Genomic DNA, 23,284 nt, shown 5'->3' with positions numbered 1-23,284 from the left:
GAAATTACAACAATAAGAGGTACGTTGAATGTCAGTGTTAGAATCATGTTGTATGTGTAGAAAATAAAGACTTGAAGAAGGAGAAAAAACAGACTATATTTCTTCTTGTGTTATTTTATTGAATAAAGAAGACAAATAAATAGGTAACAATGGTGAGACAATTCCAAAAAGGGATTTCTCTTAAAGGAAAAAAATAAAAATAAATCAAGAAGATTTGGCTATTAAGAATTCATCTTCTTGTAAAAGGAAAAGAATGACAAATAAATAGGTAACAAGAATAAGATAATCCGGAAATGAATCTCTCTTAAAGGAAAAAATAAAAATAAATCAAGAAGATTTGGCAATTAGGAATTCAATCTTCTTGTAAAATGAAAAGAATAATTAAGAAAATAAAGACTTGAAGAAGGAGAAAAAACAGACTCTATTTCTTTATTGAATAAAGAAGATAAATAAATAGGTAATAAAGGTGAGACAATTCCAGAAAGGAATCTCTCTTAAAGGAAAAAAATAAAAATAAATCAAAAAGATTTGGCTATTAGGAATTCATCTTCTTGTAAAATGAAATGAATAATTAAGAAAATAAAGACTTGAAGAAGGAGAAAAAATAGACTCTATTTCTTCTTGTGTTATTTTATTGAATAAAGAAGACAAATAAATAGGTAACAAGAATAAGACAATTCTGGAAATTAATATCTCTTAAAGGAAAAAATAAAAATAAATCAAGAAGATTTGACAATTAGGAATTCAATCTTCTTGTAAAAGGAAAAAAATAATTAAGAAAATAAAAAACTCTTAAAAAAAAAGATACACTAGCTAATACATAATAAGGAAACAAAACAATTAAATAAACACAGTTAACAGCTTGACTTTCAACAGTATGTTTGCGTAGTCTTGATGGATCAACTATAGGACAAAACGATTATATATGAACAACGACTAAACACAAAACACAAAACACAAAGAACAAAAGAAATGTTTGAAAGTAGTTATACTGTTTATAATGCAAAACCTAATCCACTGTTATGTATTAAGCCTATGCGTATTTATGATCTCAGTTACAAATAGTTATCTCAAATTCTCTCATTCTTAGCTTAGCCGTTCTTCTATGTGTATACCTTGTCTTCCCTTCAAAACTCTTAGAATAGGAAAACAACTTGATCTTCGGCTTTGATTCTGGAGTTTGTATCGCATGATATCTCCTTGCCAAAGTTGAAATTATTCTTTCTTAATTGGGAATTATCGTTTCCGGATTTTACCGCATAACAAACTCATAAGCAAAAAAGTATTGGTTGATTTGTTGTTAGTATATATGAGGAAAAATGAATGGTAATGGATGAATGAGTGAAAAGAACGTTCATATTTTGTTGACCTACAGTAACGTTTATATTCTAAAATATATGATTCTAAGAAGCTTTGACCCTTTAGTTAAATTAAGGGTTAAAGAAAACTATTCTTAAATTGACTCAAAGAAGTTTTCAATAAGGCCACTGGGGTCACCAAGAGTTGGCTAATCCTACTGGTTACAGAGGTATTGCTAATTGATACAAAGAACGGGTAAGTCAGAGTCAACCCAAGTTGGCTCTTCTGGAAAAGCCGCAATACAATTGACAACGTGTGATGTGGGAAGAAGCAAAGGCTACCTGGGCTGATTCATTTGCCTTTTCTGGGTCAATGGGGTCTTATACACAGCTGATCATGTCGCTATGTCGCCTGTTGCTATCTCGTATTTTATGTGGTGAACAGACAATTAAGCTCAACTTCAAGATTTGATTCTGCAAATGGTGGTGGGACTGGGGGCGTCATTCACATTACAATACGCCCCTCTTGTTCACATCAAAATTTTCTTGTCTACAGATAAGGATTTGGTTTTTGGTCAATGCTCTCCTCAGTTTTGGAATTTTCTGGGTTTGGTGGAAGATTTCAACACGCAGCAGCAAAAGAGAGTAGATTAACATTAATTAAATATATGCTTCTGGGGTCTAGCTATAAGACGCCATCACCAAACGAGTTGTGCTGTTCCTACTTATTCTACTAGGAACACTTATTCTGTGGTCTTAAGTCTTTAAAATTTTATTCATAAAGATAATATATATAATTGGTGATCCAAATTATTGGTGTTACAGACATTATTGGCTTATTGACAGAAGTGTTGAAAGGATTAAACTTATTTGCATTAAGCCAGATAGAGGTCAACATTTTGCCAAGGAAATCAAGGCCTAAAGGGGAAAAATAGCTCAAAAACTGTCCAAAATTCTATCATAAAAGCTGTTCCCACTAAATTCTTTCTTCTTGTAAGATGAGTATTCATAATCTGTTTATTTATGCTTTAATTGATTGATATTTAAGAATTTATACTATAAAATCAATTGAGAAGCAGCAGTTTGAATCATTCCATCTGGCTTAGTATAGAACTTGTACAGAAAAAATGATGCTGATATTATTGATATAAGATGAAAAATAATCTGAGTATTGAGCATCTCTAATTATAACTTTATTATATACATATCAAGGTCAATGAATCTCTATGAATAAATCAATAAAAGAATGAAGTATTAAATTCTCTATTCTTCCACTGTGAGTGGCTAAATACTTGAACTAGATTAAGCTACTCTAACTTATATATCATCGTTCCATCGCCAACCCCCCTTCATATCAGCCTGGGCGTTAGGTGGATTTCCTATCATGTTGTCATGGGGAACATTCAAATGTAGCGATTCAATGGAATCAGCATCACACTAATATCATCAACTGAACCTCGTGACACAGAAAGGTCTACTAGCTTTTTGCAAGCTAACATTGGTGCTGGTACATCGATACCTCTGCAAAAACGGCGAGCAACATCAACTGCTTCCTGGTTACTAACCTGAAAACAGAGAGAAAGAATCTACTTACATTAGTTTTGAACTTTTACTTGATTGTTAGGATTGAATTCATAAAAAAAAAAAAAAAAAAAAAAACTCTTGGAAGAGAGTGATAGACAAGAAACTATATGTTACCTTATCCCACAAGCCATCAGATGCTAGAATTAAGAACTCGTATTCGGGTTTGATTCTAATGATTGTTGTCTCCGGCTCAGCTATTATCCAATGTTTAAGGTGGCGATCACCAATGCCTCTAGACACGGCAAGAGACCCCTGCACTCTCCATAGACCATGGCACAAATCAACATAACCACCCTGCAAAACAAAATTTGTCACAACCCATTAGCTGAAATTCAAATAATGTTTCTTCTTTATAATTTGTGCATTAGTAAAATTGTTCAGCTGCTTACCAGAGTCTCAATTCTGTTTCTTTCATCCTCCCTTGAGGGGCGGTGATCAGATGTGAGGGCCTCAGCAATGCCTCCACGGCTCATAACAGCACGACAATCACCAGCATTTGATACAACAAGAGTTCCTTTTCGTATCAAAGCAGTCACACAACATGAGCCACCATGAACATCTTCTTTTAGAAACTCAGAATCTGTATTCAAATAACCACGTTTGACTGCATCCCGAATTTCATGTTCACCCCTCTTCATCACTTCCTCCAAAATGTTCTTATCTAGATTCTCTGCTGCAAATTCAGCAGCTTTGGCACCTCCATGTCCATCAAAAATACCAAAGACAGCCTGCAATTAAAGAGTTCAAGCATATCAAACACCACTCAACTCTAAAAGTTATATCATCAAGACTCAGAATTCATGTTTCTATAGCCAACTCAAATTCTAATATTTCATAAATTATTGCTAAAAATTCCCTTTAAAAACACAATTTAAATATTTTTTATTGAATTTATTGCAAAATTTAATTCTTGAATTAAGTAGACGACTTATCAATTATCACCAAAACACAATCTTTATCGCTAAAATTCCCCTTTGAAGGCACAATTTTACTGCTTTTTAAACAAATTTATTGCACAAACTTCAGCATCCTAATTCTCCTTAACACTATTGAAACTTTGTTCTATCCTATCAAAAATATAAAAGACTCAGAGATCAATTAACACAATACCTGTTTGGAATCCCCTTGAAAATCAAGGACAGCAGAGTAACGATCCTCCATAGATTCTCTTCTCCCTCTTTTACAATAAACAGAGTAACACCCTTCTCTTTCCTCTTCCAATTCATCTCTTCGTACTTCTCTGGGAGTCACCATCCCTCCAAAGCTCATAGCAGCCACCGGAATATCAAGCTTCGCCGGCCTCTTTCTCTTCAATATCGTCTGTGGGGACGCCGCACCTACACCCACAACCGCAGCCGACGCCGAAGAAGAAGCCGACGACGACGAAGTCGACGTCGTTCCAGTGGGTGGCTTCTGAAGACGAAACCGAAACGGAGAAGAAGGCGAAGGCGAAGACGGAGTCGGAGACAACGAAGAGGAAGGCGAAAACTTTACGTGGGTTAATGGAAGCGCTAGCGTTTCGAATAGAGACGATGAGGGAGAAGAAAACACCGGAGAATTAGAAACCTCTATTGAACACGACATTATTATTGTTTCTGTTTTTGTTTTTCTTGTTGCCAGAAAACAATCATGCAAACAAGATCAACCAAAAATTTGCTAACGTTTGGAAAGTGTTTTTCTGTGTTTTTTGTTTCTGTTGTTAAACGAATTTTTTACGTTTGAAGCGTTAAAAGAGAAAGATATTTAAAAGAGAAAGAGTCTTGGGCTTACACTTCCATTCTCCGTGTTTTTCGACAGACTTTTGGGTTTATTTTTAGACTTCTTTGACCAAATTTATTCGAGCGCTCCTTCCTTGCGTAATTACACTTTTACCCTTTTCAATCAAACACATCACATTAACTATATATTATTACTTTATTTAACTCAATTGTGTCTAAATCCATTTATTAATTATAAAATCAGGATAATTTATATTTATTTTTATCCAACTGTTGTGAGATATATAGATAGATAGAGAGTGGTTAACAGGCTTTCTTAATCTAGCTTCAAAAAAATTAATTTTTGAATAAATAGGGGTAATATTTATCCAAAAAGAAAACTAATAATAAGAATCAAAAAGGGTAAAAGGGTAATTGAGGAAAGAGGGAGCATGGGGGCTGGGCATAGTGAAGAGGACATAAAGGTCAAACACGTTAATAGGTGTACAATGAGAACAGTGTGTAAAGAGTGTGCTTGTGTTGGATGTCATTTCTTAACATTGTAGAACTTGCTGTGACTTAGCTGGGGTCGCACACTGTCAGGCAGGCTGTTATCAAACACCGCCTTCGCAGAAGTTACCGTTAGATAGAGACGTACTCGTTTACATGACCGTTATTGTCCTGAAATTCAATCGTTACTCTTTTTTTATTTATTTATTAATTTAATTAAAATTTTCATCTTTTTTTTTTTTTTAAAAACTGCCCTGCCTTACCTAATAGGCTAATACCGTATTTAATATAATTTCATCAAACACTACGTCGTTTAGGTTCTATAACAATGGGTTCTGATTCCTATAAAGGAGAGTTGACATTGTCTCCATCTTCCCCAGAATGAAATAAGAAAGTGCCTTTTAGCTATGGCTAATTCATGGTCCATATGGAATGGACCCAGAGCATAGTTTTAGCAGAATTATAGGTTTATAACCAGAAGCTTGAAGTTTCGTTAATCTGAGTCAAGCTTGAAGTTTCTTTTTGTGTCAGCATCATGACTGGCACCATAACTGGTCGTCCAGTCCAATTTTTACTCGGTCAATCTCAATTATTTATCTGGACACCATAAATTACTCAGTTTCCTCCACCAAACAAGCTTTGAGTTGGATCTTCGTAGGCATTTTAGAATTTTAAACCATGTAAGAAGTCAAGCCTTATAATTAATTGGACTTCCAAGACATAAATAATATTGTTTAATCTTTTATCCTTTGTTATTGAAATAGTTCCTTTTGTCATATTTTCCTCCTCCTTCGTCATTCGTCAACATTGATGTGGGCATGATATTATAAAACAGGTCTTATATGTAAACAGAGAATCCTCCGACAGTGTCTCTCAATCCCCGACGTCTAAGTACAACACAAATGCTGCCCTGGATAGCGAGGGGAACAACTTGTTAGGCTCCATTGTAGATATTGCCTCACACAGAGTAAGCAATATTATTATCAAAATCAAAACTTGAAGTCCTAGAACATCTACAAAAACACCCAAATCTGAAATTATATAACATAAACTAAGAAAATCATCGAACTTTAACATAAAACCAGATTTAAATTGGAGTAATAAGAAGTAACTCAGTCCCTTAGATGTTCAAAATGAGTTGCGATCATATCCGCAAGTCATTACAGGTCTGTAGACTCATCACTGTTGCTCCATTACTCGCAAAAACTCAAAATTAGAGAAAGTGTTCTCCCAAAAAAAGGGTAAAAAAGTTAAGGGAGTGATATCAAGATTAGACCCAGACGGATTGGTGTAAATGGCGGGCCAGCCCACCAGCAAGGACGGGCCGGGTTAGGCCTGCCTATTTGTATAAAAGGGTCATTCTAGCCCGCCCGATCAACCCTAATCCGACAGGTTTTTGTGCGGGCCGGCTTGGCAAAAAATTTTTTTTTAAAATTTTTTTAGTTAACTTTTTAATTATCAATTCAATTCAATTAATTTTTTTAGTTAACATTTCACATATTAATTCAATTTTAATACAATTAAATTGTAATATGAGAAAAATTAGATTTATTCATTTATATAAAAAAAATAAGAAATTACAACAATTATTGCTTCGTAAAAAACCTTATTAAGAAAAACTCAATTGGGACAAAGACTTGATAAGGAAAAAAGAGTGCAATAATTGATAATTAATTTACAAATTACAATTTACAATTTACAAAACAACTAATTTGAGGGTTGATTAGGACCTCCCTCATTTGTATCATCTAAATTACAAAATTGAAATGAATCTATTAAAATATCCTCGACAACCTCATATTGATCCTGATGGCGCGATTGTTCTCAATCTCGAAGACATATGAGGACTTTAATCATTTTTTTGTGAAAGTTTAGTCTTCCTTTCATTTAAAATTCTTCCACTTGCACTAAATGTTTGTTCGGATGAAAAAGTTGAGACATGAACAGAGAAAACATCTAGGGCAAGTCTTAATAGTATCGGAAAAATACATTTTCTGGTTTTCCAATATTCTAAGACATCAAAGTTGGCTCTTTATTGTAGATCCTGCTGGTAGCAAGTTAGGGGTTCCCAAATATTGGCAAATCTCATTACTTTGCAGCTGCATGGAGGACAATGAGTAATGCTACAGACACATAAATTTTAAACCGAATTTTTGTACTGAAGGACGTGGCAACCAGTCAGACGCGACTATGCTGGAGTCTTTCATGAATGAACAGTCATCCAACATTTATGAACGCCAGCCCATATTTAATGGACTCCCATTAATATTGTATGGACGGGTGTACATTTGCTACGAACCCATCTCGTCCAAAAAATTTTAAAAGAAAAATAATGGATGCCCGTCCATACTTAAAGAAGCCTCCCTCAGCTTCTTTGACTTGGACGCCCGTCCGTATTAAATAATAGCATTTTTCCTTGCAAAACGTCTACAAGCATGAGATCAGATTCATGAACTGCAGAAAGAGCACCAATCAATGTTGTGTAAGCTGAAAAAGCAGGCCTGAATTTGAGTGTTGTTTGTTGAAAATGTCATAGCAACTTTAGTTGTTGAAAGAGTCTTCTTCAAGAATGACTCTTTACAAGTTTGGGAATACTTCCATGGAAAAAAAAAAAAGGGAAGAAACAGGTGCCATGAAAATAAAGTAAAGAAATAGGTGCTATTAAATAGAGAAATGGACGGGCGTCCAGCTAAGAAGATGCTCGTCCAGTACTTTTTTTTTTTTTAATTTAAACAATGGACGGGCGTTCATCTAATAAGGACGTCCATTTATTCAGTAGGGACGCCCGTCCATAATATGTGGACAGGCGTCCATGATTTTTGTTTTCAAATTTTTTTTTTTTGGTTTAAATTATGGACGAGAGTCCATTATTTTTCTTTTAAATTTTTTTGGACAGGCATCCATCTAGTTAATGGATACCCATCCATACAATATGAACAGGAGTCCATTAAATATGAGCGAGCGTCCATAAATGTTGGACGACCATTCATTCACGAAAGACTTCAGCATGGTCGCGTCTGACTGGTTGCAATGTCCTTCGGTACAAAAATTCGGTATAAAATTTTGATGACTGCAACATTACTCGGAGGACAATATATTCGTTGTTGATGCTTCTGAAGAGGAGGTTGTACTTCGGGTTTGGGTCTTCTTCCGCTTATTAATTGCACTCTAGGAGTCGAAGTCGAAATCTTCATTTGTGTCTTCTACTGGTACTTTCTTGGGTATTGCGTCTCTTTGCTGGTTCTCATACCTACTTTCATATTGCAAATATACCTCTCCAAGACACTTTCTTATCTCTCCTAATTGGTTAGCATACACTACTTCTTGTAAATTTTCACTTAACGTGTTTAAAACACTTTCTAAATCTACTAATTTAATCCTAGGATTAAATATGGCAGCTAAACAATAAAAAAAATGAATGGGTTTCCAATATTATTTAAATTTAAATTCCATTGCTTTTATTGGTCTTAATGTTTCTATTTCAAGCAAATAAATTTAATTTTTTTAAAATTATATGTATTACCAATGGACTAGTAAGATAATACGCACCATAAAATTTTAAAGTGACTAGATAAAAGGTTTTAAGAAAAGAATGAAATTTTTAAGTTATATGTTAATCACTCACTACTAAATAATGAGGACCCTTCTTATTTGCCACAAAATAACTAATTAAATTTACATAAAGTAAACATGAATTAACCATTAAATAAGTACTATTCCACCTAATTGGTATGTCTAATGTAAAAGTTCTAGAAGACAAATTTGAAGTTGTACGACTACAAGCATCTTTAAATTCAAAATTTCTTCTATTACTACTAGTAATCCAAGCTAAGCAATCCTTAATTCTATCAATATTATTTCTAATTCTTGTCACACCACTTTTTACAATTAAATTAATAATGTGACATGTACAACGGTGATGAAAAAACTTTAAATTGTCATAAAAAAGAAAATTGTGTTTAAAAACATCTACAACTCTACTATTAACACTTGCATTATCTAAAGTTAGACTTATAACCTTTTGAACAATATCACGTTCTTCTAAAACTTTAACAATTTTATAATAAATTTGTTGACCACTATGATCCACATTCATTAATTTAAATCCCAATAAAGATTTATTTAATTTACATTCGTTATCAAAATAATGACTAGTTACATAAATATAATCCTGTTTAGCTCTACCACTTCAAATATCGGCAATTAGAACCACACTAATATGACAAATATGTATTTCATTTCTTAATTCTAATTTCATTATCTTAAACAAATTTATTAATCATTTCTAGTTGAAGTTTTAGAATAAGTTTTGAATTAGGCTCCATTGTAGATATTGCCTCACACAGAGTAAGCAATATTGTTATCAAAATCAAAACTTGAAGCCTTAGAACATCTACAAAAACACCCAAATCTGAAATTATATAACATAAACTAAGAAAATCGTCGAACTTTAACATAAAACCAGATTTAAATGGGAGTAATAAGAAGTAACTCAGTCTCTTAGATGTTCAAAATGAGTTGCGATCATATCCGCAAATCATTACAGGTCTGTAGACTCATCACTGTTGCTCAATTACTCGCAAAAACTCAAAATTAGAGAAAGTGTTCTCCCAAAAAAAGGGTAAAAAAGTGAAGGGAGTGATATCAAAATTAGACCAATGACGGGATGGTGCAAATAGCGGACCGGGCCTAACCCAGCCCGCCAATAAGGACGGGCCGGGTTAGGCCCATTATTTGTATAGAAAGGTCAGCCTAGCCCAATTGGCCAACCCTAACCCGACAGGTTTTTGTGCAAGTCGGCTCGGCAAAAAAATATTTTTTTTTAATTTTTTTCTTTTGTGTAATTTTTTTAGTTAATTTTTCAAATATCAATTAAATTAAATTAATTTTTTTAGTTAACATTTCACATATTAATTCAATTTTATTACAATTAAATTGTAATATAAGAAAAATTAGATTTATTCATTCATAAAAAATAATAATAATAATAATAATAATAAATTACAACAATTATTGCCTCGCAAAAAACCTTACCAAGAAAAACTCAATTGCGACAAAAACTTGGTAAGAAAAAAAGAGTGTAATAATTGATAGTTAATTTACAAATTACAATTCACAAAACAACTAATTTGATGGTTGATTAGGACATTTCTCATATGTATCATCTAAATTACAAAATTGAAATGAATCTATTAAAATATCGTCGACAATCTCATATTGATCCTAACGGCGTGATTGTTCTCAATCTTGAAGACATATGAGGACTTCAATCATTTTTTGTGAAAATTTAGTCCTCATTTCATTTAAAATTCTTCCACTTACACTAAATGTTTATTCGGATGAGACAGTTGAGACAAGAACATAGAAAACATCAAGGGCAAGTCTTGATAGTATTGGAAAAATACATTCTAGTTTTCTAATATTCTAAGACATCAAATTTGGCTCTTTATTGTGGATCCTGCTGGTAGCAAGTCAGGGGCTGCATGGAGGACAATATATTCGTTGTTGATGCTTCTGAAGAGGAAGTTGTGCTTCGGGTTTGGGTCTTTTTCCGCTTATTAATTGCACTCCAGGACTCAAAGTCAAAGTCTTCATTTGTGTCTTCTACTGGTGCTTTCTCGGGTATCGCGCCTCTTTGTTGGTTCCATACCTACTTTCATATTGCAAATATACCTCTCTAAGACACTTTCTTATCTCTCCTAATTGATTGGCATACGCTTCTTCTTGTAAATTTTCACTTAACATGTCTAAAGCACTTTCTAAACCCGAAACTTTAATCCTAAGATCAAATATGGAAGCTAAACAATAAAGAAAATGAACGGGTTTCTAATATTTTTTAAATTTAAATTCTATTGCTTCTATTGGTCTCGCTAAAATTTTATTGTTTTTGTTTCGAGCAAATCAATTTGAAATTTTTAAAATTATATGTATTACCAATGGACTAGTACGATCATACACACCAGAAAATTTTAAAGTGACTAGATAAAAGGTTTTAAGAAAATAATGAAATTTTTAAACTATATGTCAATCACTCACTACTAAATAATGAGGACCCCTCTTATTTGCTATAAAATAACTAATTAAATTTGTATAAGGTAAACATGAATTAAGCATTAAATAAGTACTATTCCACCTAATTGATATGTCTAATGTAAAAGTTCTAGGAGACAAATTTGAAGTTGTACAAGCATCTTTAAATTCAAAATTTCTTCTACTACTACTAGTAATCCAAGCTACACAATCATTAATTCTATCAATATTATTTCTAACTCTTTTCACACCACTTTTTACAATTAAATTAATAATATGACATGTACAACGGTGGTGAAAAAACTTTAAATTGTTATAAAAAGGAAAATTGTGTTTAAAAACATCTACAACTCTACTATTAACACTTGTATTATCTAAAGTTAGACTTATTATCTTATGAACAATATCATATTCTTCTAAAACTTCAACAATTTTATAATAAATTTGTTAACCACTATGATTCACGTCTATTAATTTAAATCTCAATAAAGATTTATTTAATTTATATTCGTTATCAAAATAATGACTAGTCACACAAATATAATTTTGTTTAGCTCTACCACTCCAAATATCGGCGGTTAACGCCACACTAATATGACAAATATGTATTTTATTTTTTAATTCTAATTTCATTATCTTAAATAAATTTATTAAATCATTTCTAGTTGAAGTTTTAGAATAAGGTTTAAATTCTGGTAAAAAAGATTTTTTAATAAATCTTTTAAAATATTTATTTTCCGCCATATTAATTAGTTGATCAGTTGCAGCAATATATAAAGCTACTTGTTCTCTATATACATTAGAATTATAACGCCAAGTATTATCCATACTAGTTATTTGAGTTTGATTGGTTTCTTTATTTTTATGATGATTTATATGTTTACCAATATGTCTTTTTAAAGTACTAGTACCATTACCTGCATCAGCTTTATAAATATTTTCACAATACTTGCATCTTGCTTTCTTCACTTGAACTCTATTTTCTGTCTTGTAAAACTTTTCGAAATGCACCCAAATGTGCTTGTCGCTGGTTCTGGTAGCTGCAGTTGATGAACTTGTTTTTACTTTAGATGGAGTTGGATGAGGACGACGATTACGAGAATGACCTCTAAAACCACCGGGAGCTATAGCAGCATGGGGAGGAAGGGGGGAATATTATGAGGTGTAATAGATTCTAAGAATGGGAAAGCGGGACTGTTTGAATCTATTGCGTTTATGTTAGTAAATTTAGGGGGACTAAGATAATTTTCTTCATCATCGAAATTGATGATGAGATGGAAATACCTAACCATTCTAGTTAAAAAAAAAAAAAATTGGATATGAAAGAATTAAAGAAGGAGAATTGGAATTTGAGAATATGAATTGAAAATTGCAAAACTAATAAAAATTAAAATGAGAGCAAATTAACAACAAAACCGCCAACTCGACGGGTTGGACAATTTTTTTTTTAAGAAAAAATAGCCTGTTGGGTCGTCAGATTGGCCTATGAAGGCCCAACCTGCCCAATGAGAGATGCCCGGGCTGGGTCGGTCTCTGGTTGAGGCGGGCTAGGTTAGGGTTGACCCACCTAACCCGACCCTTTTTTTTCACCTCTAGGTACGTCCAAGGTGGCCTGAGGGATTGTCTGCCACTGAACAACATGTTTGATATTTTACTATTTCTTTTTTTTTTTTTTTTTTTTTGGGAGGGGGAATACTTTCTCACATGCACCAACATCGATCCTTGATAACCATCTTGAGTGGCAGTGAATAGAGACTCTTGGGGTATTACAGAAGAGGTTTTGAGTTCAATTCACCTTGATTATTAATAAAGGTGGCTATTAAGATTTATCAAACTGTTAACTTCAAGGCCTTGAAGATTAGTTGAAGTGTACACGAGTTTGCTTGATCATTCCTTAATGTGATGTTACAGTCGTTCGCACAGATACAACTTTTCTCTTCGTTGTTTAACATTTTTCTTGGGATCAAAATCAGTGATAAAAATAACAATAGAATATCATTTGCTTCTCAAGCACCTAAAGTTTGCCACTATTGGTAAACTTTGTACAATAATTTCCGCTCCTATTGGTAAGTCCAGGGTGGCCTGAGGGGTTGTCCGCCACTGAACAACATGTTTGATGTTTTAATGTTTCTTTATCGGTGCTTTTTTTTTTTTCAAAATATAAGAAACTTGGGAGAGCTTGGTTTAAAGGGGAGCGTGGAATGATAATTATGAAAATACAGGTCAAGAGAAGTTGACTAAGATACTTGAGAGAAGTTGACTAAGACACTTTACACTTGAGAGTCTAGTTAGTAAATTTACGTATAAAACGTGAATTCTTGTATTCTATAAGCACAGTTGAATTATACACGAATTATATGCTTTAGTTATATAATTCGCGTATAATTTACGTATAATTTTCATATAATTCAGTCATATTTTTAAAAATAAAATTTTGTTATTTACTGAACCAAAACGACATCATTTTAGGTGAAATTTGATCAAAACGACGTCGTTTTATACTCAATCTCTTAAGCCCGACGTCAGTCTCTTTTTGGCGCCTTTTCTTCTCTTTTCTGCGCCCGCTTCCTTTCTCTTTCTTTCTTTTGGCGCCCTCCTCTTGCTTTTTCCCTTTTTTTTTGCCCTCTTTCTCTCTTTCTTCTCTTTTTGGCGTCTCTATCTCTCTTCCTCTTCAACTATTCTTCAACAAATTCCACTCTTCATTTTATCTTCTTCTTCTTCAACTTAAAAGACAAATAAAATTATTTGTTTTATTTAATAATTGATCACTTTTATAATATTTGTAATAATAAACTAAAATATTATAATTAAAAAAGATATAAATCATACACCTATAAAGAAAAATAGAGAATAATTAATTCAATGATCATAAAAAATACTAAAATCAAGAGTAATATTACCGTATATTTCAAAACGTATTATTGACAATATATCGTATTAAACCCGTATACCCGTACCGTATTTTTTCTGTATCGAATTTTAAGGCCGAATTTTTATAAACATATTTTTCACCGTTTGCTGTATCATTCCCGTAAAATTTTCGTACCGTTTTTTTACCGTACCCGTATTTACTAACTATGCTTGAAGAGCTTGGTTTAAAGTGTGTGTTAGAATATGAGTAGTATTTTGTAAAGTGTCAAATATAAGGTCGCCCTGTATTAACCAAAGTGATGTCGTTTTGGTTTAGTTGTTCGTCTAAGACAGAGATGTTAAGCTGCTTCCTTCTTCTTTAAGTTCGCTGTCTTCACCTTATATAAAAACGTGAGGATCTCTCTCTGTAGCAACTAATTCAGCTTTACAATACAAAAGTAACAAGTTTCTCTCTTTTTCTCTCAATTTTGCTCTTAATTGTAATCTTTTCACTTCTTCCACTCGGATATTTTTCTTATTGTTGACAATGTAAGTGATGGTTTTTTTTTGTAAAACACTGTAACACTTTCATTTACGTTTTAGTTGGCTCTTTTCATTTTTCATTTTGGTAATTTCTACGGCTTCATTGGTATATTTTTTGTTGGCAATTTTGTGGAAAATGGACACTGATCGATCTTTTAAACTGAATATTTTTTATATCAGGTCGGATGCGATTGTGAAGTAGGCGATGTTACGACAGGGCAACTTCCTGCTGGAGACATAGAATGATGAAGCGACTTGAGCTCATAAATTCCCAAAGAATCAACGTTCTGCTCCTAAAATTCAAGCCAATGCCGCCTGGACGTTATTACTAACTTCTTTTAAGTTACTTCCCCTTTGTTTGGATTCCTGTTCTATACTACATTCTGGATGAGTGATGAAAAAAAGTGCATCGTAGTTGACCGGTCGCTGCATATTACGCTTGTGTTCTCATTACCATAGTTGATATCTTACATTTCTCTTCTATACACGTCATCTCTTCAAACTGTGTAATAATTTACAAAGAGATGCAGGAAACATGTGTGCTTGTTCATTAACATTCTCATCCTTCTTCCTGTCCCCCAGGTAAGGCCTACACAACATTTACAGCAACATTTCTTTCTGTCCTCATATATTTTCCAATTTGTTTTACGCACTTTCCAATATATTAAGAAACTTTTGCTGTAAAGATCGATAAGACTTCTAGCCTAAGCGCATTGCTTTATTTTTTTCAGGTTTCTATGTTTCTTGTATATTTCATTATTTTGTGATTGACATACAAAAATACCAATTTATAGTCAAATTATGCAGCGAAAAATAAAGCTCAAACAAAACCCTTTGACTTGACAAACAGAACATCTAAGTAATATAGAAAATAAGAGAAAAATAACAGAGATGATTTAAGTTATGGTCACATTTAGTAAGATGAGAACACTAATTTATTCTCTCATCTCTCTCGCTCAACAAAGATCATGAGTGATAGTTAATTTCTATAAATTTTTTGACTGTGTGAGCTAGGGAGACATCACCCTAATCACTCCCTGTCGCTAATATATAATCACTGCGTAAAAGATCCCCTTTTTGGTGTTTGATCAACCCTCCACAGATTATTGATACATTATTCTTTTCCACTCTACGGTGTTAGTTTGGGAAGTTATTAAGTACATTTGCTATACATAATAAGGTAGTCATGATAAACAATTTAAATTTTTTAAACTTTGTTTATAATAAATTTTCCAACATATATATATTTCATTTCCCTTATGGACTCCAAACTGTCTAGTGATGGTGATAGTTATTATTTCTAAAAGAATGAGTGTCTGGAACATTTGGATTGCACAAATTGTTCTAATACTGCGGCGTATGCCAAGATTCTTTCAAGTAATGTCTAAATTGAGGAGAATGGGGGGGCAGAGAAACATTCGTCGGTGGTCCTTTATGTTCTTCATGTTATACGTGAGGCCGGTCATGTAAGTTCAATTTCATAGATTAGACAAATAATTATTTCCTACTGTGTATATATTGTCACCTTGGACTTGCTTGCGTTTTAGTTATACGGAGGCTTGTGGTATAACGGAGCCATAATCGCAGAGACAGATGCTGGAAGAAGCCTGCGGAATCATACTGGATGCAGTACTGATATTTTCTCTTGCAATAAAAGTTTGGAACACATAAAATTGCTAAACATTCTTGCTCTAGAAATACCACGAAATGATTTTGGAACATTCCTTGATGCCCATCGTTCTGGAATGCTGCTGCAGGGGCAGGTAGGTTGACGAGGATATTATTTTGTTTCAAATGGGGCCTGCAAAATACAGGTTGGTGCATATTCGTACTATGATTTAATCCTCTATAGTAACAACATTTTATGATTAATATATACGTTCCCTGTGCAAATCTAATTTTCATTTTATATAGTTTCAGATGTATGATATAGTATGGTTGAAAATTCTATATTGAAATTTTGTCTCCATTTAATGGCACCGATTGAATTATAAAAGATAAATTTTCTAATTTTCAAAATGAGAAAGTTTTATTGAAATTTCGTATTTTACTGTTTACTTATAGGTGATTGTAAACCATTAATTAATACAAATAAACACGATTCATATGCATTAGCGAATAATTCATAGTGCATATTAAGTAAATGTAATACAATAATTTATTTCACTAATCTAATAAATATATTTGATTCAATTTTTGCAGTAGTTTTGGTCAGAGCATCGGAGCAATTTCTTCAATCTGGGGAATCCTATTTGCATTGCTATTATCTTTACTGGAGTGGTGTGTTTTTCTTCCTCGTTGGTAAATTGCAGGTTAGTATCCGAAATTTTATCTTGAATGAAGCAAATAATGAGAACTGGATTTCTATCCGACTGTACATCGTGAAACAGTTATGTCTGCAAGCGGACACTAAAGGATCTGCCAAGATGAGACAGAAGTCGCGAGAGACAGAGCAGTGGATGCCTTTCAAAAGACTAAATGACGATCTACAATATCAGGTGAAGAATTACTGCGAGAATGTTCTGTCGCGGAAAACCGAAGGTGTAAATATAGAAAATGTTTTCATGTGTCTTCCCAAGAACCTCCAAAGAAATTGAATCAAGAACTCTGTGTAGATCTGCTCGAAAAAGTGAGTTTCTTTGACTTTGTGGGACTACTAAGAGTACACGAGTATTATTAGACTATAATGTTGAACCCTACCTATTAACTTAAACTTTTAAATGGAATGACAACTTAACATAGCATTAGAGGTAAATGTCTAAATTTCGAATCCCCACTCATCCACTTGATAAAAAAAGTAAATGAAAAAATCCAAATTTCATATGAGAGGACCTATTATATTGATATAATGTTGTCACTCAGTTCTCTCTTCTCGTTCCTGTATGTATATGATAGGTGACACATTTGGAAATTTGTGAAGCAGAAATGCAGGATCTAGTGGATTGTGTAAAGCCAGTTTCTTTGGTCAGCGCACTCGCATTACCGAGAGGAGATCCAATTGATGAGATGATCTTGGTGGTGCAAGGCAACTATGGACCTACAATGTTCGCAATCCAGAAATGAGCATCTAAAAGATGGTGACTGCTGGGGAGAAGAACTTGTGGTTGGTTTAATGCTGACCAGCACATCGGCCTTCCTATCTCAACCGAAACTATTCAAGCAGTTACAGACGTTGATGCCTTCGTCCTTATGGCCCATGACTTGAAAGATATGCGGCAACGCTTCGCTCAAGAAGGAACGCACAAACCACTCCTACCCAGGAAGCGAAATCCAGCAACACAACACATCTCAGCAGTGAGTTCAGGAGCACAACACAAACAAATTATTAGTGATTGGCTAGTGTGGCCATAGAAATCATTGTCAGAATAAAAAAGTAAATCGTTATTATTAATTCCAGTTGCATAGGCCATGAACAGATTGATCTTAAAACTAAACTAAATAATATTTGGTTTTGAATTTAGGCTTAGTACAACAGAAGAAAACACCCAACATGTGAACTCTGGTGTTCTTGAGTTGGAAATCAAAATCTTTATGAACACATTATTGCCGTTCATTGCAGATTCAAAACCTTGATCCAACAGATCTCCAGTGTTATTGAATTTTGTTGTCTTATTATACTCTGTTGTATTGTATTAAAGTGTAAACAACTTGAATTTATATTAGCAATAATAGTGTATTTGGAATGGACCCAGAGCATCTTCAAATATAAGTTGGTGGAAATGACTCGGTTTAACCTCAAGGGATTGGCTAGAGTGAAAGAGGTTATCGTTTCATTAAATTCTTAGTTAAAACTTTGGGATCATTTATCACATTATGACTTACATAGTCCTTTAAACTTATAAGGTGTTCATAAATCTTGAAAATTAGTTTAGATGCGTCTACACTCTAATAGAGGTGGCAATGACCGTGCCAGTACAACTCACAATTTTTTTAGCACCGTGCAAAAATTCCATGCCGTACCATAGGCTTAGATTGGCAAGTGGACTGGCACAACACACTCACGAATTTAAAAAAAAAAAATAATTTTTTAAGAAAGCCCTGCAGCACGTGAGTCAGCTCGCGAAAGCACACACAACCCTATCTTGACACAACCCTGATACGTGAGTCATGAAAATTTTGGCCCCACATGACAACCCCATCGCACCTCTACACTCCGCACCACGTTACCCAAAAAAAAAAAAAAAAAAAAAATGACCTCAATTTAGTTCAAATCAGCCTAAATAGGAAGAACCAGTGAAGAGCTTGAAATAACAATTGGTTTGGTTTAGGCATTTATACTTAGACGGTCAGATCTGTTAGGTATAAATTTCTTCATACATCAGGTAAATTTCTTCAACATCAAGAAGCCAATTTGCTATATATACCTATTGACATGACAGATTAATCTGAGTCAAGCTAGAACAATTCTTTAGGCGTCTTAACGAGACGCTCTATATAAACTAGTTTTCTTTTGTGTCAGCATCATGACCAGCGCCATAACTGGTTCCAGTCCAATTTTACTTGGTCTATCTCATTAGTTGTTTGGACAACCGTAAAATTACTCAATTAGTCTCTGGACATCGTTAAATAAACCAAACACTTTGAGTGGATCTCATAGCCATTTTGAATTAAACCATGTAGAGTCAAGCCTTATAATTGGACTTCCAGGACATTAATATTGTTTATTCCTTTGTTATTGAAATAGTTCCATTCGTCATATTTTCTTCTTCCTTCGTCGACATGGATGTGGATGATCTCATAAAACTGGTATTATATGTAACCAGAGAATCCTCCTACAATGTTTCTCAACCGCAAGATGCTTAAACAAATGTAGTTCCCCGACGTCCAAGTGCAACACAAAATTGCTGCCCTGGATAGCGAGGGGAACTTGTTAGGCTCCACTGTAGACATTGCTTCACAAAGTAAGCAACATTATTGTCAAAATCAAAACTTGAAGCCTCAACATCAACAAAAAACCCAAATCACATAACATAAACGAAGAAAATATCGAACTTTTAACATAAACCAGATTTAAATGGGAGTACACAATAACTCAGTCCCTTAGATGTTCAAAAATGAGTTGCGATCATATCCGCAAATCATTACAGGTCTGTAGACTCATCACCGTCGCTCAATTACTCCCAAAGTCAAAAATTAGAGAAAGTAATGTAGTTGCTCAAGTGTTCTCCACAAACAAAGGGTAAAAATTGAGAGATATTAAAATACAAAAACAACACGATTAATATTGCTTCAAGGAACGAGTCATATGGAATTGATGTATCCACACTGACCAGATAGTGAAGCATCAACATCTCCAGTTACAAACCCAGGTAACTAAGAAAACCAACTGAAAATTTGCAATCTTTTCATGATCCTTTGCATAATAAAGGTTTTTAAAAAGAGGCTACTTAAACCCTAGAAAAATCTAAAATTTGCAGAGAGAATAGTACAAACCCCTAATCGCCCGAGCGTCCAGACGGAAGGCAGTGGTTTTGTCTTGTAGAGGGATAAGTGGATGATCGGACGGTTTATATGCACTTATTTTGATGAACGGCAAAGATTCATGCTATTGTGTTTCCCTAATTTTCCCTTGGCCTAGGGAAAATACAAGAGTGCCCTCAAGTTCCTCTATTAGGATCTTTATAGGCTTATTGATCATATTGAGTCTAATAATTGCACCAGCTCCACACTAGCACTAAGGTTATAACGGCCTGACCAGTTAGCTTTAACTTGGCACCGTAGACTAGGACATCCTCATTCTGAAGCCTTTGCAAAAATTATGACTCAAATGAACAAAAATTCACCAAAAGTCTTGTCTTCATTCCTTTTTGTGATGTTTGTCAACTAGGCAAGTTGCATAGAAATAGTTTCCAGTTTCACAAACTAGAGCGCCCAACCTCTTGAGCTTGTGCATAGTGATGTTTGGGGCCCTCCCTTACAGTTTCATTTGAAGGCTATAGATATTAGTTCATTTCATTGATGATACAGTAGATTTACCTGGTTTGTTCCTTTAAGAACAAAAGCTGAGGTTCAATCCACCTTTGTCAAGTTTCACCGTTTAGCGGAAGACATTCAATCATAAACTTAAGTGTTTCAATCTGACCAGGAAGTGATTATAAAGGTTTAGTTTCTTATCTTACTCAAGCTGACATTCAATTTAGATATTCTTGTGCATGTGTCCATCAACGAAATGGTAGAAGCGAAAGGAAACATAGACTATAGTAGAAATTGGACTTACCTTACTAGCACAAGCATCCATGCCTTTGCATTATTGGTGGCTTGCATTTGAAATTGCTGTGTTTTTTATTAACCAATGCCTACATCTGTCTTGAATTTTAACTCTCCTTATCAGACACCTTTTAACAATCCTCCTTTGTACACTTCTTTAAAGACTTTTGGTTGTACTTGTTCCCTTATTTGAGAGATTTCAATAAGCATAAGTTCAGTTTCATAGCCAAAGTGCGTCTTCGTAGGCTACAGCTTAGTTCACAAAGGATACAATGCCTTAGTTCTGAGGGAAAAAATTTCATAACCCCAACCGTCAATTTAATGAGTCTAAGTTTCCTTTTGCTTCTAATTTTTAGTCTTCTTCCTCAGAATCATCAAGAGTTAAACTGTTCCAATTCCTCAGTTTACATTTTCCTTTTGTCAATATTCCTACTCTTTTAAGTTCAGTGATATCCTAAGTTCAGTCATATAGCTTCTCCACAGCAACTTGTTCCAAAGCAAATCCTCACTCAGCAGTTCGTAAGCAAACTTCAACTTCAACTATTAACCCTTCCTTACAAAACACAACAGCCCCAAACACTAAACCTCTAAACCTCCCACCAATCTCTCAATCTATAGCATCCTTAAACGCTTCAGCTCAGTCAACCATTACTCCTCACTTACAAAACACAGTAGCCCCAAACACTAAAATTCCTCTACATAATTTTTGACTCTCCAACGTCCATTAGATGTCTCCTGCCTCTCACTTAACTTTATCACACTTCACCTTCCCTATCCTCTCCACAAATACCTTTAACCTCTAATACTTTTGCATCTCTTCCTAGTTGCCTACCCAAAGAAGACTTAAGATCATCCAAACCTGAAATCCATGCCTCAAAACTCTAGTCATACTGCCAGCTTGTCCTCCTGTAATGGATCTCACTGCATCAATATTTTCTGCCATTCCTACTACTTCCAAACCTTCCATCAACATCCATCCTATGCAACCAGAACTAAAACAGGTGCTTGTAAACCAATTACCTTCACCAAAACAGGTGCTCCTAAAACCGCTGCTCTATTGTCACTGGCAAACCCTTTGTCCATTCTGAACCCTCTTGGTAAAAGAGGCTCTTGCTAGTGCCCTTGAAAGAGGCAATGCAACTTGAGTATGATGCACTTGAAAAGAATCATACATGGGTCCTGGTTCCTTTCACTTCTGACATGCATATAGTGGGCAACAAATAGGTGTATAGGATAAAATATCATGTTGATGGCTCATTGCAAAAATATAAAGTCAGGCTTGTTGCTAAGGGTTTTCAACAAACTCCTGGCTAGACTATTTTGAACTTTTAGCCCAGTTGTTAAACCTCTTACAATCAAATATTATTACACTTGCAGTTACAATGGTTGGGACATTCAGCAAGTTGATGTCAACAATGCATTCCTGAATGGCACCCTAAATGAAACTGTTTTTATGCAACAACCTGAGAGCTTTGAAAATCCTCACTACCCATCTCATGTATGCAAGCTTAATAAGCTCTTATGGACTTAAACACACCATGGGTTTGGTATGACAAGTTAAAACAACCCTTATTAGAAAAAGGGGTTTCATAATTCAATGTCTGACTCAGTTTGTTCATTCTCAAAAACAACATCTACAGTGACTTATTTCTAATATATGTGGATGACATACTCATCATGGGCTCAAGTGCATCTTACATCATCAATTGGTTGAAGACATAAACATTCAGTTTGCACTAAAGACACTCGGATCATACAATATTTTCTTGGTCTAGAAGCCTCAAGAACAGTGGCAGGTCTTCATTTAAAACAAACCAAATATGTTGTGGACTTGCTTATCAAAACCAACACGTTGGAAGCCAATGCTTGCAACTCCTATGGCAGTTGGAACTAAGCTTTCTCCACTGACAGTGAAGTATTTAAGGATCCGAGTCTTTATCGAAGCATTATAGGAGCACTCCAATACTTGACTCTCACCAGGCCAGACATTAGCTATGCTGTAGCAAGCTGAGCCAATTTCTTCAAGACCCACTGAGCTCCAATGGCAGGCCTACAAAAGAATTTTAAGGTACATTAAAGGAACTCGCTTCTGGATTATTGTTACCAACAGCCTCTCTTAATGTTGAAGGTTATCCGTATCGACTGGGGAAGTAACCTGGATGATCGAAGGTCAACTAGTGGTTTTTGTGTCTACTTGGGACCCAATTTTATCCAATGGAGCTCTAGAAAACAAAAGTAGTTGCCCTTTCCTCTATTAAAGCTGTATAGAGCTTTAGTACATACAGCACTGAGGTAGCTTGGCTGCATTCCATATTCACTGAGTTAGGCTTGAGTTTTTTCTCTCCTCCTGTCATATGTGTGATATGTGAGTGCTAGTTGCTAGCATCAAATCTGTATTTCATGCTCGAACTAAGCATATCAATAGATGCTCACTACATCCATACCAAGTTTTAGCCAAGAAAGTTGTGATTCAATATGTCCCTTCTAAGCTACAAATATCTAGCATTTTGACCAAAGATTGATCAGCTGCTCAGTTTCATGAGCACAAACAAAAATTGATTGTGT

The 23,284-nt window shown here is 34.3% G+C and overlaps 1 protein-coding gene and 4 non-coding genes across 5 annotated transcripts; all 5 read right to left on the bottom strand.

Moving 5' to 3' along the window:
• Positions 1-2,415: 2,415 nt before the first annotated feature.
• On the bottom strand, positions 2,416-4,655 carry LOC116130247 (probable protein phosphatase 2C 25). Its single transcript, XM_031415992.1, has 4 exons — positions 3,993-4,655; positions 3,272-3,610; positions 2,997-3,176; positions 2,416-2,863 (listed from the first exon to the last, which is right to left on the bottom strand). The coding sequence occupies exons 1-4, from the start codon at positions 4,464-4,466 to the stop codon at positions 2,702-2,704; spliced, it is 1,155 nt and encodes a 384-aa protein (XP_031271852.1). The 5' UTR covers positions 4,467-4,655; the 3' UTR covers positions 2,416-2,701.
• A 1,540-nt stretch (positions 4,656-6,195) lies between these two features.
• On the bottom strand, positions 6,196-6,279 carry LOC116130292. Its single transcript, XR_004128033.1, has one exon. It is a non-coding gene; the product is annotated as a small nucleolar RNA SNORD25 (small nucleolar RNA).
• A 3,296-nt stretch (positions 6,280-9,575) lies between these two features.
• LOC116130294 lies at positions 9,576-9,659 on the bottom strand. The gene has a single exon (XR_004128035.1). It is a non-coding gene; the product is annotated as a small nucleolar RNA SNORD25 (small nucleolar RNA).
• Positions 9,660-19,317: 9,658 nt separating this feature from the next.
• LOC116130288 lies at positions 19,318-19,477 on the bottom strand. The gene has a single exon (XR_004128029.1). It is a non-coding gene; the product is annotated as a small nucleolar RNA snoR136 (small nucleolar RNA).
• A 61-nt stretch (positions 19,478-19,538) lies between these two features.
• On the bottom strand, positions 19,539-19,623 carry LOC116130291. The gene has a single exon (XR_004128032.1). It is a non-coding gene; the product is annotated as a small nucleolar RNA SNORD25 (small nucleolar RNA).
• Between the last annotated feature and the right edge of the window lie 3,661 nt (positions 19,624-23,284).

Source organism: Pistacia vera, unplaced genomic scaffold, assembly GCF_008641045.1.
Source record: "Pistacia vera cultivar Batoury unplaced genomic scaffold, PisVer_v2 Contig218, whole genome shotgun sequence".
Classification (NCBI taxonomy): Eukaryota; Viridiplantae; Streptophyta; class Magnoliopsida; order Sapindales; family Anacardiaceae; genus Pistacia; species Pistacia vera.
Note: the sequence above shows the minus strand (reverse complement) of the source record. Positions and strands in the feature narration are given on the sequence as shown.

Bases quoted from the DNA above. Each gene is read 5' to 3' on its own strand.
- LOC116130247 (XM_031415992.1), bottom strand. From the start codon at position 4,466: ATGTCGTGTTCAATAGAGGTTTCTAATTCTCCGGTGTTTTCTTCTCCC. The intron at 3,611-3,992 runs GTATTGTGTTAA...CTTTAATTGCAG, and splicing joins TTCAAGGGGATTCCAAACAG to GCTGTCTTTGGTATTTTTGA. The intron at 2,864-2,996 runs GTAACATATAGT...CTCTGTTTTCAG, and splicing joins CTGATGGCTTGTGGGATAAG to GTTAGTAACCAGGAAGCAGT.